The sequence below is a fragment of the Heteronotia binoei genome, chromosome 10 (genome assembly GCF_032191835.1).
Source record: "Heteronotia binoei isolate CCM8104 ecotype False Entrance Well chromosome 10, APGP_CSIRO_Hbin_v1, whole genome shotgun sequence".
NCBI lineage: Eukaryota > Metazoa > Chordata > Lepidosauria > Squamata > Gekkonidae > Heteronotia > Heteronotia binoei.
The window spans coordinates 7,485,049-7,501,032 of NC_083232.1; the positions used below are offsets into that span (position 1 = coordinate 7,485,049).

At 48.2% G+C, this 15,984-nt stretch overlaps 1 protein-coding gene across 1 annotated transcript in view; it reads left to right on the plus strand.

Annotated features, from left to right (window-relative positions):
• LOC132578330 (putative transferase CAF17 homolog, mitochondrial) overlaps positions 1-15,627 on the plus strand; it is a 15,790-nt gene extending 163 nt beyond the window's left edge. The window contains exons 2-3 of the mRNA XM_060248272.1: positions 469-837; positions 14,961-15,627. Of these exons, the coding sequence (XP_060104255.1) occupies positions 469-837; positions 14,961-15,355 (764 nt within the window). The 3' untranslated portion in view covers positions 15,356-15,627. The remainder of the gene's footprint in view (positions 1-468; positions 838-14,960) is intronic.
• The last annotated feature ends 357 nt before the right edge of the window (positions 15,628-15,984 follow it).

Here is a 15,984-nt window from a genome sequence, read left to right on the forward strand (position 1 = left end):
CTTTCCCTTCCCCCCCCTCCCACAACAGACACTATATCTTCATCTACCTCACAGGGTGTCTGTTGTGGGGTGGAGGAAGGTAAAGGAGATTGTGAGCCGCTCTGAGACTCTTCGGAGTGGAGGGCGGGATATAAATCCAATATCTTCATCTACCTCACAGGGTGTCTGTTGTGGGGGAGGAAGGTAAAGGAGATTGTGAGCCGCTCTGAGACTCTTCGGAGTGGAGGGCGGGATATAAATCCAATATCTTCTTCTACCTCACAGGGTGTCTGTTGTGGGGAAGGAAGGTAAAGGAGATTTCAATAACGTTTTATTGTTATAATGTGAATCTGTCGTCGAATTGTGACTGTCGTGTGCCACCGTGAGCCCATTTGGGGAGGGCGGGCTATAAGTGCAATAAATAAATAATAAATAAAAAGGCTTATAAATAATATATTTATTTCAGTCCTCCTCCTGGATTTTCTTCAGGGTATTTTTTGCTCTTTTCCAGGGTTCGTGAAAGCTCTCAAGAAGAGACCCACATTCTCTTGGAGTGTGACTCTGCAGCCTTGGACTCCCTTCAGAAGCATCTGAAACTGTATAAGATCCGAAGGAAAGTGAGCATCGCTCCTTGCCTTGACATGTCTTTGTGGGCTGTGATCTTGAAGGAGCCGTCTGAGGAGGTTTCCCGGAAGCTCCAACACCGCTCTGGCAACGCGGTGGTTGTCGCGTCGGACCCCAGAGGAGACATTATGGGTTGGAGGCTGATAACCAACCAAAGCACAAACCCGCTAGAGATTGTTCCCGGAAGCCGGATTGGAAATATCAAAGATTATCATAGGCACAGGTACAAACAAGGTAAACTTGTCTGTCTCAAAATTATGTGCACAACAGGACAATGTTTTTTTTTTACAGTTGTGTTTTATGCTGCTGGGTTATAAAATGATAAAAGGAGAGCCAGTTGGGTGTAATATAATAATAATAATAATAATAAATTTTATTTCTATCCCGCCCTCCCCACCTCAGCAGGCTCAGGGCGGCTAACAACATTTTATAAAAACATACAATAATAATAATAAAACCTTTAAATTTAACAATATAAAACATCAACAATAAACTTAATAACATTAAAACCAGTTCAATAAATAGAGTTATTCTGCGGTATAGTTCTTCAACCGCGTTGGCGGCTCCTTAATTTCTGATCTTCCTAACAGTCCGGGTGTGCAAATTTGAAGAGGACGGTCTTGCAGGCCCTGCGGAACTGCTCAAGGTTCCGCAGGGCCCGCACCTCCTCGGGGAGTCGGTTCCACAGAGTAGGAGCCGCAATCGAGAATGCCCGTGCTCTGGTGCTCTGATATTTTATCTCCTTCGGCCCGGGGATGGTCATTAGATTTTTCCCGACTGACCTCAGTGCTCTCTGGGGTTCGTATGGGGAAAGACGGTCCCTCAGGTAGGCAGGTCCTCGGCCATATAAGGCTTTAAAGGTAACGACCAACACTTTGTACTGGACTCGGTATACAATCGGCAGCCAGTGCAGTTCACGCAGCCCCGGCTGTATATGCTCCCGTTTTGGGAGTCCCAGCAACAGCCTGGCTGCCGCGTTCTGCACTAGCTGCAGTCTCCGAGTCCGGCACAGAGGTAGCCCCAAGTAGAGGGCATTACAGTAGTCTAATCTTGAGGTGACCGTTGCATGGATCACTGTTGCGAGGTCCCGACGCTCGAGGAAAGGGGCCAACTGCCTTGCCCGCTTCAGATGGAAGAATGCTGACTTGGCAGTGGCTGCTATCTGGGCCTCCATTGATAGTGAAGGCTCCAGTAAAACACCCAGGCTCTTTACCTGGCGCGCTGCTTTCAATAGCGCACCATCGAAGGCCGGGAGAGCTATTTCCCCTCCCAGAGCGCCGCGACCCACGCAAAGGACCTCTGTCTTCGCTGGGTTCAGTTTCAGCCCACTCAGCCTGAGCCATGTCGCAACAGCCTGTAAAGCCCGGTCGAGATTCCCTGGTGCGGGGTCGGGCCAGCCGTCCATTAGTAGATAGAGCTGGGTGTCATCTGCATATTGATGGCAACCCAGCCCAAACCGCCGGGCAATCTGGGCGAGGGGGCGCATATAGATGTTGAACAACATCGGGGAGAGAACTGCTCCCTGAGGCACCCCGCAATCCAGTGTGCGCCTCCGGGACCGTTCCCCCCCAATAGCCACCCTCTGTCCCCGACCTAGGAGAAAGGAGGAAAGCCATTGCAAGGCCGACCCCTCAACCCCAATGTCGGCGAGGCGGCGCGTCAGTAGCCGATGGTCGACTGTATCGAATGCAGCCGACAGATCTAACAACATCAGCACCGCAACGCCGCCTCGATCCAGTTGCCGTTGGAGGTCATCCACCAAGGCGACCAGCACCGTCTCCGTCCCATGGTTGTGTGCAGGCTCTTATCTGGGAGAACCCGGTTTGATTCCCCACTCCTCCACTTGCAGCTGCTGGGATGGCCTTGGGTCAGCCAGAGCTCTAATAGAGAGCCAGTTTGGTGTAGTGGTGAAGTGTGCGGACTCTTATCTGGGAGAACCGGGTTGGATTCCCCACTCCTCCACTTGCAACTGCTGGAATGGCCTTGGGGCAGCCAGAGCTCTAATAGAGAGCCAGTTTGGTGTAGTGGTGAAGTGTGCGGACTCTTATCTGGGAGAACCGGGTTGGATTCCCCACTCCTCCACTTGCAACTGCTGGAATGGCCTTGGGGCAGCCAGAGCTCTAATAGAGAGCCAGTTTGGTGTAGTGGTGAAGTGTGCGGACTCTTATCTGGGAGAACCCGGTTTGATTTCCCACTCCTCCACTTGCACCTGCTAGCATGGCCTTGGGTCAGCCATAGCTCTCTTATCTGGGAGAACCCGGTTTGATTCCCCATTTCTCCACTTACTGCTGTTGGAATGGCCTTAGTCAGCCATCACTCTCGCAGGAGTTGTCCTTGAAAGGGCAGCTGCTATAAGAGCTCTCTCAGCCCCACCCACCTCACAGGGTGTCTGTTGTGGGGGAAGAAGATTAAAGAGGTTGTAAGCTGCTCTGTGACTGATTCAGAGAGAAGGGCGGGGTAGAAATCTGCAGTCTACTTCTTTACATGGCAAATCTGCACTAAACACGTTAGATTTCTGGAGATGGAATAAATGTTCCATATTTATGTTCACTGGAATAACCTCCTAATGTAATCCAGCTAGAATATTGAGGCTGGAATGGGGGCACAGAAAGTCAAACTAGCTAAAACTGGCAGTATGGAGGAGGGAGAAATTTATTTCTTCTCCCCTATGATTCAGCGCAGAGCCCTCCTCTTGTTTTTCCCATGCTTTGTGTTTCTTTAACGCCAGCTTATATCACAACCCGACTCAGCATAAGAACGTAAGAGAAGCCATGTTAGATCAGGCCAATGGCCCATCCAGTCCAACACTCTGTGTCACACAGTGGCCAAAATACATATACACACACACACACACACACTGTGGCTAATAGCCACTGATGGACCTCTGTTCCATATTTTTATCTAACCCCCTCTTGAAGCTGCCTATGCTTGTGGCCGCCACCACTTCCTGTGGCAGTGAATTCCACACGTTAATCACCCTTTAGGTGAAGAAGTACTTCCTTTTATCCGTTTTAACCTGACTGCTCAGCAATTTCATCGAATGCCCACGAGTTCTTGTATTGTGAGAAAAGGAGAAAAGTACTTCTTTCTCTACTTTCTCCATCCCATGCATTATCTTGTAAACCTCTATCATGTCACCCCGCAGTCGACGTTTCTCCAAGCTAAAGAGCCCCAAGCATTTCAACCTTTCTTCATAGGGAAAGTGTTCCAGCCCTTTAATCATTCCAGTTGCCCTTTTGTGGAGTTTCTCCAATGCTATAATATCCTTTTTGAGGTGCGGTGAGCAGAATTGTACACAGTATTCCAAATGAGACTGCACCATCGATTTATACAGGGGCATTATGATACTGGCTGATTTGTTTTCAATTCCCTTCCTAATAATTCCCAGCATGGCGTTGGCCTTTTTTATTGCAAACGCACACTGTCTTGACATTTTCAGTGTGTTCTCTACCATGACCCCAAGATCTTTCTCTTGGTCAGTCTCTGCCAGTTCACACCCCATCAGCTTGTATTTGTAGCTGGGATTCTTGGCCCCAATGTGCATTACTTTGCACTTGGCCACACTGAACTGCATCTGCCATCTGGAACTTTGTTCCGCTGCTTCAGACCAACACAGAAGGAATCTTTCCTTCTCTCCCTCCCTTGCGGCTCTCAAGCACCTGATGTTCATGTCCCGCGTCTCTCCAACGTTTGGCTTTTAGTTGATGTGGCTCTTGCGTTAAGCAAGTTTGGCCACTCCTGTTCAGTACCTTAAATTGCACGCAGGAGTCTCTAGCAAAATCTTGGTACCATCTGGAGCATTGTAGTAATGCGTCTCTGGTGGCCGGAGTGTGGTTTCCCGAGTGCTCTGCAATGGGAAATGAAACGTTGGTTGTAGGAAGCAAATCCTGTCGTAGTTTTTGGAATGCAAGGAATTGCATCTATGTATATCTGAGGGGAGACAGAGAGACGTGCATATCTGTGTGCATGCATAACCTTGGCAGCCCGCACTTCAGGAGATGTTTTACTGCTTGATTCTGCCGTCCCCCCACCCCTGCTCCCGCCTGTATATCTTCAGTAAATGCGGCTTATCTCTCTGCGGCACATATTTTCAGTGGCCCAGGCCTATAAAATGCTTTGAAGTGTTGCCAGTCTTCTAATCTCGTCCGAAGAGAGAATCCCGATGGACCTGATCAGAAGCGATGCTTTATGTCCTACGACCGGGTTGGTCTTTTTTTTAGTAAGGCATTCCACCAAGTTTTTAAAAATAGCTCTTTAATGGGAGCGGCCGCATGTCTTATTATCTTAAGACAGCCTTCCTGTATATTTGGCATCTCTGTTCTGTTCTGGATTGTCTCAATTCTGTTTGTTTTGCCTGTTGCTCTGGGGGGAGAAATGTCTCAACCCAGGCAAGTCGGAATAGATTCAAGAACAGTTTAAGGGTCCAGTTTGGTGTAGTGGTTAAGTGCGCGGACTCTTATCTGGGAGAACCGGGTTTGATTCCCCACTCCTCCACTTGCAGCTGCTGGAATGGCCTTGGGTCAGCCGTAGCTCTTGCAGAGGTTGTCCTTGAAAGGGCAACTGCTGGGAGAGCCCTCTCCATTCCCCCCACCTCACAGGGTGTCTATTGTGGGGGAGGAAGGTAAAGGCGATTGTGAGCCGCTCTGAGACTCTTTGGAGTGGAGGGCGGGATATAAATCCAATATCTTCATCTACCTCACAGGGTGTCTGTTGTGGGGGAGGAAGGGGAAGGAGATTGTGAGCCGCTCTGAGACTCTTCGGAGTGGAGGGCGGGATATAAATCCAAAATCCAATATCTTCATCTTCCTCACAGGGTGTCTGTTGTGGGGGAGGAAGGGAAAGGAGATTGTGAGCCGCTCTGAGACTCTTCGGAGTGGAGGGCGGGATATAAATCCAATATCTTCTTATAAATATCTTCTTCTACCTCACAAGGTGAACATATGAAGCTACCTTATACTGAATCAGACCCTTGGTCCATCAAAGTCAGTATTGTCTTCTCAGACTGGCAGCGGCTCTCCAGGGTCTCAAGCTGAGGTTTTTCACACCTATTTGCCTGGACCCTTTTTTGGAGATGCCAGGGATTGCACCTGGGACCTTCTGCTTCCCAAGCAGATGTTCTACCACTGAGCCACCATCCCTCCCCCCACCGTCCCTCCCCTGTCTGTTGTGTGGGGGGGAGGGGAAGGTAAAGGAGATTGTGAGTCACTCTGAGACTCTTCAGAGTGGAGGGCGGGATATAAATCCAATATCTTCTTCATCTTCTTCTTCCTCAGCTTTGAATTCCAAGATGGGCATTGTGGGAATGTGGAGGGGGAGGTGTCCCCAAAATGGTGGGTGTCTGTTGTGGGCGGGGGAGGGGAAGGTAAAGGAGATTGTGAGCCACTCTGAGACTCTTCGGAGTGGAGGGCGGGATATAAATCCAATATCTTCTTCATCTTCTTCTTCCTCAGCTTTGAATTCCAAGATGGGCATTGTGGGAATGTGGAGGGGGAGGTGTCCCCAAAATGGTGGGTGTCTGTTGTGGGCGGGGGGGGGGAAGGTAAAGGAGATTGTGAGCCGCTCTGAGAATCTTCGGAGTGGAGGGCGGGATATAAATCCAATATCTTCTTCATCATCTTCTTCCTCAGCTTTGAATTCCAAGATTGGCGTTGTGGGAATGGGGAGGGGGTGGCGTCCCAAAAACGCCTGACGGGAGAAAATGGATGCTGAGGCAGATCATGTGGCTTGCAAGCGGATGTTCTCCGGTTCAGTCCCGGCCATCTCTGGCGTAAAGGGTTTGCAGACCACAGGCTCTGAGAAGGACCTTTCTTTGCTTGAGGGCAGAGCAGACAAAACTGAGCTAGACGGACCTCTGGACTCTCTCCAGTATAAACAAATGTCATGTATGCAGATGAGGAAGGGCTGTTTTCTTAGGTCTTCCTGCCGGTGCTGGCATTTCAAGTGTAAGCATAGCTTATACGCCTAATTATTTTATAATTTTGCTGTCAACAGGCACCGTTTATCCGAGCATTTGTGTGGCTCCTCTTGATTTCACTGGGGTTTGAGATGAAAAATGGTCTGGAGCAGGGGTGTTAAACTTATTTGTTATGAGGGCTGGATCTGACATAAAAGAGACCTTGTTGGGCCGGACCGTGGCTGGTTGGGCCGAGCCGTGTCGGGCCAGGCCATGTGCATACCTATTTAAGATCAGGTAGCAGAGATACACATTTTATAAAGAACCCAAATAAACACATATTCTTAAACTTAAAACACGCTTAAAACATTAGCACTCGTTGGTCTTAAAGGTGCTTTCTTTGTATTTCTCCCACGGGATCCAGGGAACTGGGCAAAGGAAGCTCTGGCTCTCTGGGGGGGAGGAACCTCAGTCAATAGAAGGAAGAGAGGTTTGGCTCAGTTTGGTGTAGTGGTTAAGAGCCAGTTTGGTGTAGAGCCAGTTTGGTGTAGTGGTTAAGTGTGCGGACTCTTAACTGGGAGAACCGGGTTTGATTCCCCACTCCTCCACTTGCAGCTGCTGGAATGGCCTTGGGTCAGCCATAGCTCTGGCAGAAGTTGTCCTTGAAAGGGCAGCTGCTGTGAGAGCCCTCTCAGCCCCACCCACCTCACAGGGTGTCTGTTGTGGGGGAGGCAGGTAAAGGAGGTTGTGAGCCGTTCTGAGACTCTTCGGAGTGGAGGGCGGGATATAAATCCAATATCTTCTTCTTCTCAGTAGCTCTGCTGTGCGATTAGGAGAGCCTGGCAAAGCAAGCTATTCCTCGTCGATGGAGGAGCCTCAGCCAATGGAAAAAAATAGAGGTTTTGTTCTGTAGCTTCTGTGCAATTGAGCAAGCCTTGGAAAGCAAGCTGTGATGCAGAAGGAAGCAATAGGAGGGGGGGGAAGGAAGCAGATGACAGCCAGTTGCTCGGGGGCCTGACAGGAGCCCTCTGGGGGGCTTGATTCGGCCCCTGAACTGCATGCTTGACACCCCTGGCCTGGAGGAGCAGGTCCACGGTTAGCCGTTGTTGTTCAGCGATGAAGGCAGGGTTGACAACTGCCGGGTGGCGCCTGGCGATCTCCTGCTATTACAGTCGATTTCCGGTTGACCAAGATAGTTCCTCTGGAGAAAATGGCTTCTTTGGAGGAGGGGGAGGATTCTGTGGCATTATACCTTGCTGAGGTCCTGCTCCTCCCCAGAAGTCATCCTCCCTTGGCTCCACCCCCAATACCTCCAGGTGTTTCCCAACCCAGAGCTGGTAAGCCTAGGCCCAGGGGTAGGGAACGTTGGCTCTCCAGATGCTTTTTTTTGCCTACAACTCCCATCAGCCCTGGCCATGCTGGATGGGGCTGATGGGAGTTGTAGACAAAAAAACGTCTGGAGAGCCAAGTTTCCCTACCCCTGGCCTAGGCAAAGTAAGCTGCCACGGGCCACGACAGAATGCTGCTAAGAAAGTGCCAAAAGTGATACCTCTCGCTGTCTGTTCAAAGCCCCTTGATGAAGGCTGCATCGCAGGGCTTATTTTGTAGCAGGAACTCCTTTGCATATTAATAATAATAATAAATTTTATTTGTATCCCGCCCTCCCCGCCGAAGCAGGCTCAGGGCGGCTAACAGGACATGGTATGCACCATGATTTTACATAAAACAATTTTTAAAATACAGTTAATAAATACATTTAAAAACAGTTACATAGAAATTAAAACTACAGTAAATTAAGGTGCTATATTCAATAGATGTGTTCCGATGGCTGGATGTCGCTTTCAGGGTTCCTTATAAGCTTACAGAAAGAGGGTGGTTTTGCAAGCCCTGCGGAACTGATTAAAGTCCCGCAGGGCTCGCACTTCCTCCGGTAGTTGATTCCACCAGTGGGGGGCCATTACAGAGAAGGTCTGCTCCCTCGTTACTTTCAATATTAGGCCACACACCCCTGATGTCGCCAATCCTCCAAGAGCTTACAGGGTTCTTAGTGCAGGCCCTGCTGTAAGCTCCAGGAGGATTGGATGCCTCAGGGGTGTGCGGCCTGATAAGCAAAAGAGTTCCTGCTAAAAAAAAAAAAAACCCTGTGTGCCAGTAAGAAATCCTGTTACTTTTAACCCAGGGATGTTATGATCTGTAGGAGTATTGTTGCTGGTGTCATCCAGTTGTGGTTCTCATGCTAAATATTTGTTTGATTTTGGGCCAGACAATTCTGAAGAAAGTTTTACTTTTATTTGAAATAAAAGAAAAACAATACATAGACAAAAGAAAAAAAAAAGGAAAATATACACCAAAAAGCAACACATAACAAATAACACATAGCCTAGTAGAAAACTAGGCCACAAACAAAATACATACATCCATCTCCCTTACCCAACCAAGCACACTGGGAGGAGGAGAGGTTTCGATAAGGTAAAAAATTTTCAGTTGTAATTTCACAATTATTTCAACTCTATTTTGTATAGGACAGCTTTTAAACTAAGCAATAACCTTTTCGTTAGACAATAATTGTATCATGTTTCAATATAATTACTCCATGTCAAATCCTTTACTTTTGACCCACTTATACACAGGGTCCCATTCCTCCTGACACTTCTGCACATTTCCGTTTCTTAGTCTTGTAGACATTAGGTCGGCCTCAGCAGTTTCTAATAATTTATTTATAAACTCTTCTCTGTTCGGGGTTTTCTCACCTTTCCAATACTTGGCATATAGTATTCTGGCAATTGTGATAATGTACATTAACAGTTTCAGTTTTGTTACGGGCACTTTCTGCCTGCAGATATTTAAAAGATATAGTTCCGGCACGTGAATAATTTGTGTTTCCAAAATTTTCTGAGTCCAAATATTGATTTGCGTCCAATACTTTCTAGCTGACTTGCATTGCCACCATATATGAAATAAAGATCCTTTAACTTCTCGACATTTCCAACACTTGTTGGAGTATGTAGGATAAATTTTAGCCAATCTATTAGGTGTAAGATACCACCTATATACCATTTTATATAAGTTTTCTTTAAGATCTGCTGGTCTTATCAGCTTTAAATTCTGTTTCCATAATTTCTCCCATTCCTCTAGATCTATGTTGTAGCCAAAATCTTTGAGCCAACGAATCCATGCTTCCTTCACCGCTTCATTACTCATCTTAATTTGGAGCAGCCAATCGTACACCTTAGAAATCATCTTCTGCTTGGATTCTAAAATCAAGTCTAGCTCGATTTGTGTGTTCACAAAGCCTTTTTCTTTATCTGCCCGGAATCTTGATCTCAGTTGGCATTGGAGCTACCAACTTAACTTAGCAATCTCTTCTTGGGCCAGACAATTCTGTTAGCCTTTTAATGGGTGTGTTGGGGCGGGGGTGGTGGAGAATGGCATAGGAAAGTGCATGTTAGTTTTGTTTAGAGCAAGGGTAGGGAACGTTGGCTCTCCAGATGTTTTTTTTTGCCTACAACTCCCACCAGCCCCAGCCAGCATGGCCAATGGCTAGGGCTGATGGGAGTTGTAGGCAAAAAACATCTGGAGAACATAAGAGAAGCCATGTTGGATCAGGCCAATGGCCCATCTAGTCCAACACTGTGTCACATAAGAACATAAGAGAAGCCATGTTGGATCAGGCCAATGGCCCCTCCAGTACAACACTCTGTGTCACATAAGAACCTAAGAGAAGCCATGTTGGATTAGGCCAATGGCCCCTCCAGTACAACACTCTGTGTCACATAAGAACCTAAGAGAAGCCATGTTGGATCAGGCCAATGGCCCCTCCAGTACAACACTCTGTGTCACATAAGAACTTAAGAGAAGCCATGTTGGATCAGGCCAATGGCCTATCTAGTCCAACACTCTGTGTCACATAAGAACATAAGAGAAGCCCTGTTGGATCAGGCGAGTGGCCCATCCAGTCCAACACTCTGTGTCACATAAGAATCTAAGAGAAGCCATGTTGGATCAGGCCAATGGCCCCTCCAGTCCAAAACTCTGTGTCACATAAGAACCTAAGAGAAGCCATGTTGGATTAGGCCAATGGCCCCTCCAGTACAGCACTCTGTGTCACATAAGAACATAAGAGAAGCCCTGTTGGATCAGGCCAGTGGCCCATCCAGTCCAACACTCTGTGTCACATAAGAACATAAGAGAAGCCATGTTGGATCAGGCCAATGGCCCCTCCAGTCCAAAACTCTGTGTCACATAAGAACCTAAGAGAAGCCATGTTGGATTAGGCCAATGGCCCCTCCAGTACAGCACTCTGTGTCACATAAGAACATAAGAGAAGCCCTGTTGGATCAGGCCAATGGCCCCTCCAGTACAACGCTCTGTGTCACACAGTGGCCAATATATGTGTGTGTGTATACATATACACATACATACATACACACATACACACACACACACACACACATATATATACTGTGGCTAATAGCCACTGATGGACCTCTGCTCCATATTTTTATCCAATCCCCTCTTAAAGCTGGCTATGCTTGTAGCCGCCACCACCTCCTGTGGCAGTGAGCTTTTTTCATAGGCCTTAAACTCTGGTCCAGTGTCTTTCCAGTGCAGTGTTGCGGTTAGAACGTCGGATTGCTGAGACCTGGGTTTGAATCCCAACTCTGCAACAGAAGCCTGTTGGGTGACCTTGGGCCTGTCTTGCCACCTCGACTTAATCCACTTCTTTGGTTAGAGCCAAGAAAGAAAATTAAAACACTGTCAAGCAACTGAGGCCCCCTAGTGGCTGTTTGCGAGCTCTTGTTCATGTGTTCACCCAAAGTAAAATCCTACCATTTCCATCCCACCTTTTGGCCTAAGCATCTGGTTTTAATTATTAATTTCTAGTACTTTTGCACCATCTGTCCACAATCATGCGCCTGAGGTGGTTCACGGTGATACAGAATCAAGTTAGAAAGCCAACCTGTAATCAATAGAAATAAGAATGGAAACAAAATACAAAAACAGTTCAGTCAACGTAGAATGAAAGATAAAATAGTCTGGGCAACTTAGACAGCAAAAGATTACTAAAAGCGGTGGCAGAATCATAGAATCACAGAGCTGGAAGGGACCTCCAGGGAATTGTAGTCCAACCCCCTGCACAGTGCAGGAAACGCACAAACACCTCCCCCTAAATTCACAGGATCTTCATTGCTATAGAATCATAGGAATCCATTGCTATAGAACAGGGGTGGCCCACGGTAGCTCTCCAGATTTGTTTTTGCCTACAACTCCCATCAGTCCCAGCCAGCATGGCCAATGGCTGGGGCTGATGGGAGTTGTAGGCAAAAACATCTGGAGAGCTACCGTTGGCCACCCCTGCTATATAATCATGGCAGTATCTTAAACATCAGCAGTCTACTGAAACCAGAATGCAGCTGGAAGAAATGGGGGGGGGGGGAACGAAACCACACATCAATCGGTTTAAAACAGTTCTTTTCTTTTATTTTTTTTTTTAATTCAGTGTCCGTTTATATTGGGCCTTTCTCTCCATTGGGGACCTGGAATATTGTGTGCAGTTCTGGAGGCCTCGTGTCAAGAAAAATGTGGACAGAATGGGAGCGGGTGCAGAGGAAAGCAACAAGGGTGGTTAGGGACCTGGAGTCCAAGCCCTACTATGAGGCTCCCCCGGTGGCTCAGTGGTAGAGCATCTGCTTGGGAAGCAGAAGGTCCCAGGTTCAATCCCCGGCATCTCCAAAAAAGGGTCCAGGCAAATAGGTGTGAAAAACCTCCGCTTGAGACGCTGGAGAGCCGCTGCCAGTCTGAGAAGACAATTCTGACTTTGATGGACCGAGGGTCTGATTCAGTAGAAGGCAGCTTCATATGTGTTCATGTGTATGAGGAATGGTTGGGGGACTTGGGAGTGTTCAGTCTGGAGAAGAGGTGGGGAGACAGGATTGCTCTCTTAAAGTATTTGAAGGGCTGTCCCTTAGAGGAGGAGGGCAGGGATCTCTTCCTATGGGCAGCAGAGGAGAGAACTTGCAAGAAGGGGTCTAATTTAAGGGCAAGAAGGTACCAGCTGGATATTAGGAAAAGCTTTTCTACAGTCGGAGTTGTTCAGCACAGGAATTGGCTCCCGAGGGAGGTGGTGAACTCCACCTCAGTGGCAGTCTTTAAGCAGCATCTGGAAAAACGCTTGTAAGGGATGCTCTAGGCCAGGGGTAGCCAACGGTAGCTCTCCAGATGTTTTTATGCCTACAACTCCCATCAGCCCCAGCCATTGGCCATGCAGGGGTGGCCAGACTGTGGCTCTTTCACACATATTCGGGGTAGCTCTCCAGATGTTTTTTGCCTACAACTCCCATCAGCCCCAGCCATTGGCCATGCTGGCTGGGGCTGATGGGAATTGTCGGCAAAAAAACATCTGGAGAGCTACCGTTGGCCCCCCCTGCTCTAGGCTGATCCCGCCTTGAGCAGGAGGCTGGACTAGAGGGCCTCTAGGGCCCCTTCCATCTCCGTGATTCTAAGACCTAAAGCAACTTACATTGTTCTCTTCTCGACGACGATGACTGCAGATTTATACCCCGCTCTTCTCTCTGAATCAGAGACTCAGAGCGGCTTACAATCTCCTAGATCTTCTCCCCCCACAACAGACAGCCTGTGAGGTGGGTGGGGCTGAGAGGGCTCTCACAGCAGCTGCCCTTTCAAGGACAACTCCTGCGAGAGCTATGGCTGACCCCAGACCATTCCAGCAGCTGCAAGTGGAGGAATCAAGCCCGGTTCTCCCAGAGAAGAGTTCACACACTTAACCATTACACCCAACTGGCTTCTCCTCCATTTTGTCGCACAACCCCGTGAGGTAAATTAGGTTGAGAGTGTGTGACAGACCCAAAGTCACCCAGCGTGCTTTCATGGCAGAGTGGGGATTCGAACCTGGGTTTTTTAGACCCTGAACCGGCACTTTAGCTGCTACACCATGCTGGCTCTAAGTCTTGGGCTAGCCCTTAGACATCCAGATTTTTTTGGAGGGGGGTTACTACTAGAAAGGTCAGTCCATCGTGTTTCTCCTCCTTCATCTCTGAAGGGGGAAGGGGACATGAAGGAGGACTCTATAAATATATATAGTTCTATTTATTACATTTGTATCCCACCCTCTCCTGACGGGCTGATGGCGGCCCTGAGGTAGATAGATATCTCCTAAAATATGACCTAGAGAATAGAAGTTTGCAGAAGATTTACTGCCTGTAGCTCCTCTGCTCTAACCTCTGGGGAGGGACGGTGGCTCGGTAGAGCATCTGCTTGGTAATCAGAAGGTCCCAGGTTCAGTCCCCGGCATCTCCAACTAAAAAGGGTCCAGGCAAATAGGCGTGAAAAACCTCAGCTTGAGACTCCGGAGAGCCGCTGCCAGTCTGAGGAGACAAGACTGACTGGGATGGACCAAAGAGGGTCTGATTCAGTAGAAGGCAGCTTCATATATGTTCATATATATGTTCATAACCAGGAGTTAGAGCGCATTCAGAGGATCTAGCAGAACAGTGTTATGTATTTGGCAATAAACTCTTATGTCCAATTTTTGTGTCTCTTGTGCAACGAAACCCTAGCACATCAGATCCAACCTCTTTTTGGATTTGGACTGCCATGTTTTAGTACATCAGAACCTTCTCAGCTGTACCAAGTACATCTACAGCAGGGGTATGAAACATGCATTTCAGGGGCCAAATCAGGCTCCCGGGGGGCTCCTATCAGGCCCCCGAGCAACTGGCTATCTGCTTCCTTTTCCCTCTTGTTTCCTTCTGCATCTCAACTTGCTTTGCAAGGCTTGCTCAATTGCACAGGAGCTACAGAGCAAAACCTCTATTTTCTCCATTGGCTGAGGCTCCTTGCTTGGGGAGGAAGGGGGGAGGAATAGCTTGCTTTGCCAGGCTCTCTCAATTGCAAAGTGGAGCTACTGAGCCAAGTCTCTCTTCTATGGGCTGAGGCTCCTCCCCCTCCTGGTCCCTTGGGAAAGGAAGGAAAGAGCCGGAGCTTCCTTTGCCCAGTTTCCTGGATTCCATGGGAGAAATACAAAGAAAGCATCTCTGCTAATATGAGTAGAGTAGAAGCTGCCTTCTACTGAATCAGACCCTCGGTCTATCAAAGTCAGTATTGTCTACTCAGACTGGCAGCGGCTCTCCAGGGTCTCAAGCTGATGTTTTTCACTCCTATTTGCCTGGACCCTTTTTATTGGAGATGCCGGGGATTGAACCTGGGACCTTCTGCTTACCAAGCAGAAGCTCTACTGCTGAGCCACCGTCCTAATCTTAAATAGGTACCCGACATGACTCAGCCCAATCCAACACGGTCCAGCCCAACAAGGTCTCATTTATGCCAGATCTGGCCCCCGTAACAAATGAGTTAAACACCCCTGATCTACAGGATTGCCGCTTCACATTCTACCAATTTATTGGTGCCACAGAAAAGTGACCGCTGTCCTTCCTCTGTTTTCCAGGCATCCCTGAAGGCATTAAAGACCTCCCTACTGGAATAGCCCTACCTCTGGAATCCAACCTGGCTTACATGAATGGTGTCAGTTTCACCAAAGGCTGTTACATCGGACAGGAGTTAACTGCTAGGACCCACCATATGGGTGTCATCCGTAAACGCCTCTTGCCGATAGAGCTTGCAGTACCCATGCCTTCCGAAAGCATTCCTAACGGTGCGGAAATCGTTACGGAATCGGGAAAGTCGGCTGGGAAGTACCGGGCCGGAAGCGATGAGCTTGGGATAGCCCTGCTCCGACTGGCTCACGTGAACGAACCGTTGCGTCTAAAACTCCCCGGTGACGCGACCGTGAATCTCACAGCTTCCGTTCCTGAATGGTGGCCGAAGGCTACAAACGCGTAGAAGAAGCTTGTGTTCAACATCGTCTGCCTCGCTGAAGATAGCCTTGTGGACTTGAAGTTCATTCGCTGTTCCCTTGATTTTGTTTAATGATTTGTCGGGTCATCTGCCCGACTCCATTATATTTCAGCAGGCGTTGCGCGAGAAGAGCTCCACGCAGATTATGCCCATTTTCACTGTCGCTTATTAGGGAGGACCAAATAATGTGCGCAGCGTAAATTATTTTAAGAGATTCTTGTGTCTCTAATACTGATGCTTTTTCTAAATTTGGGAAACTGCCTTGCTGTTTATTCACACCTTCCTTCCTTCTTTATGGAAAGACTCAGAACAACAGGCAAAAAAAGGAGCAGTGCTCAGGAAACACCAGTCCCAACTTGCTAAGTTCTTAGATCATATATTGACATCACAACGAAGCGCCAGGTGTACAGAAGCCTCTGTGTGCTTGGATTGGCCTCCAGAGAGAGCCAGTTTAGTGTAGTGGTTAAGTGTGCGGACTCTTATCTGGGAGAACCGGGTTTGATTCCCCACTCCTCCACTTGCACCTGCTGGAATGGCCTTGGGTCAGCCATAGCTCTAATAGAGAGCCAGTTTGGTGTAGTGGTTAAGTGCGTGGGCTCTTATCTGGGAGAACC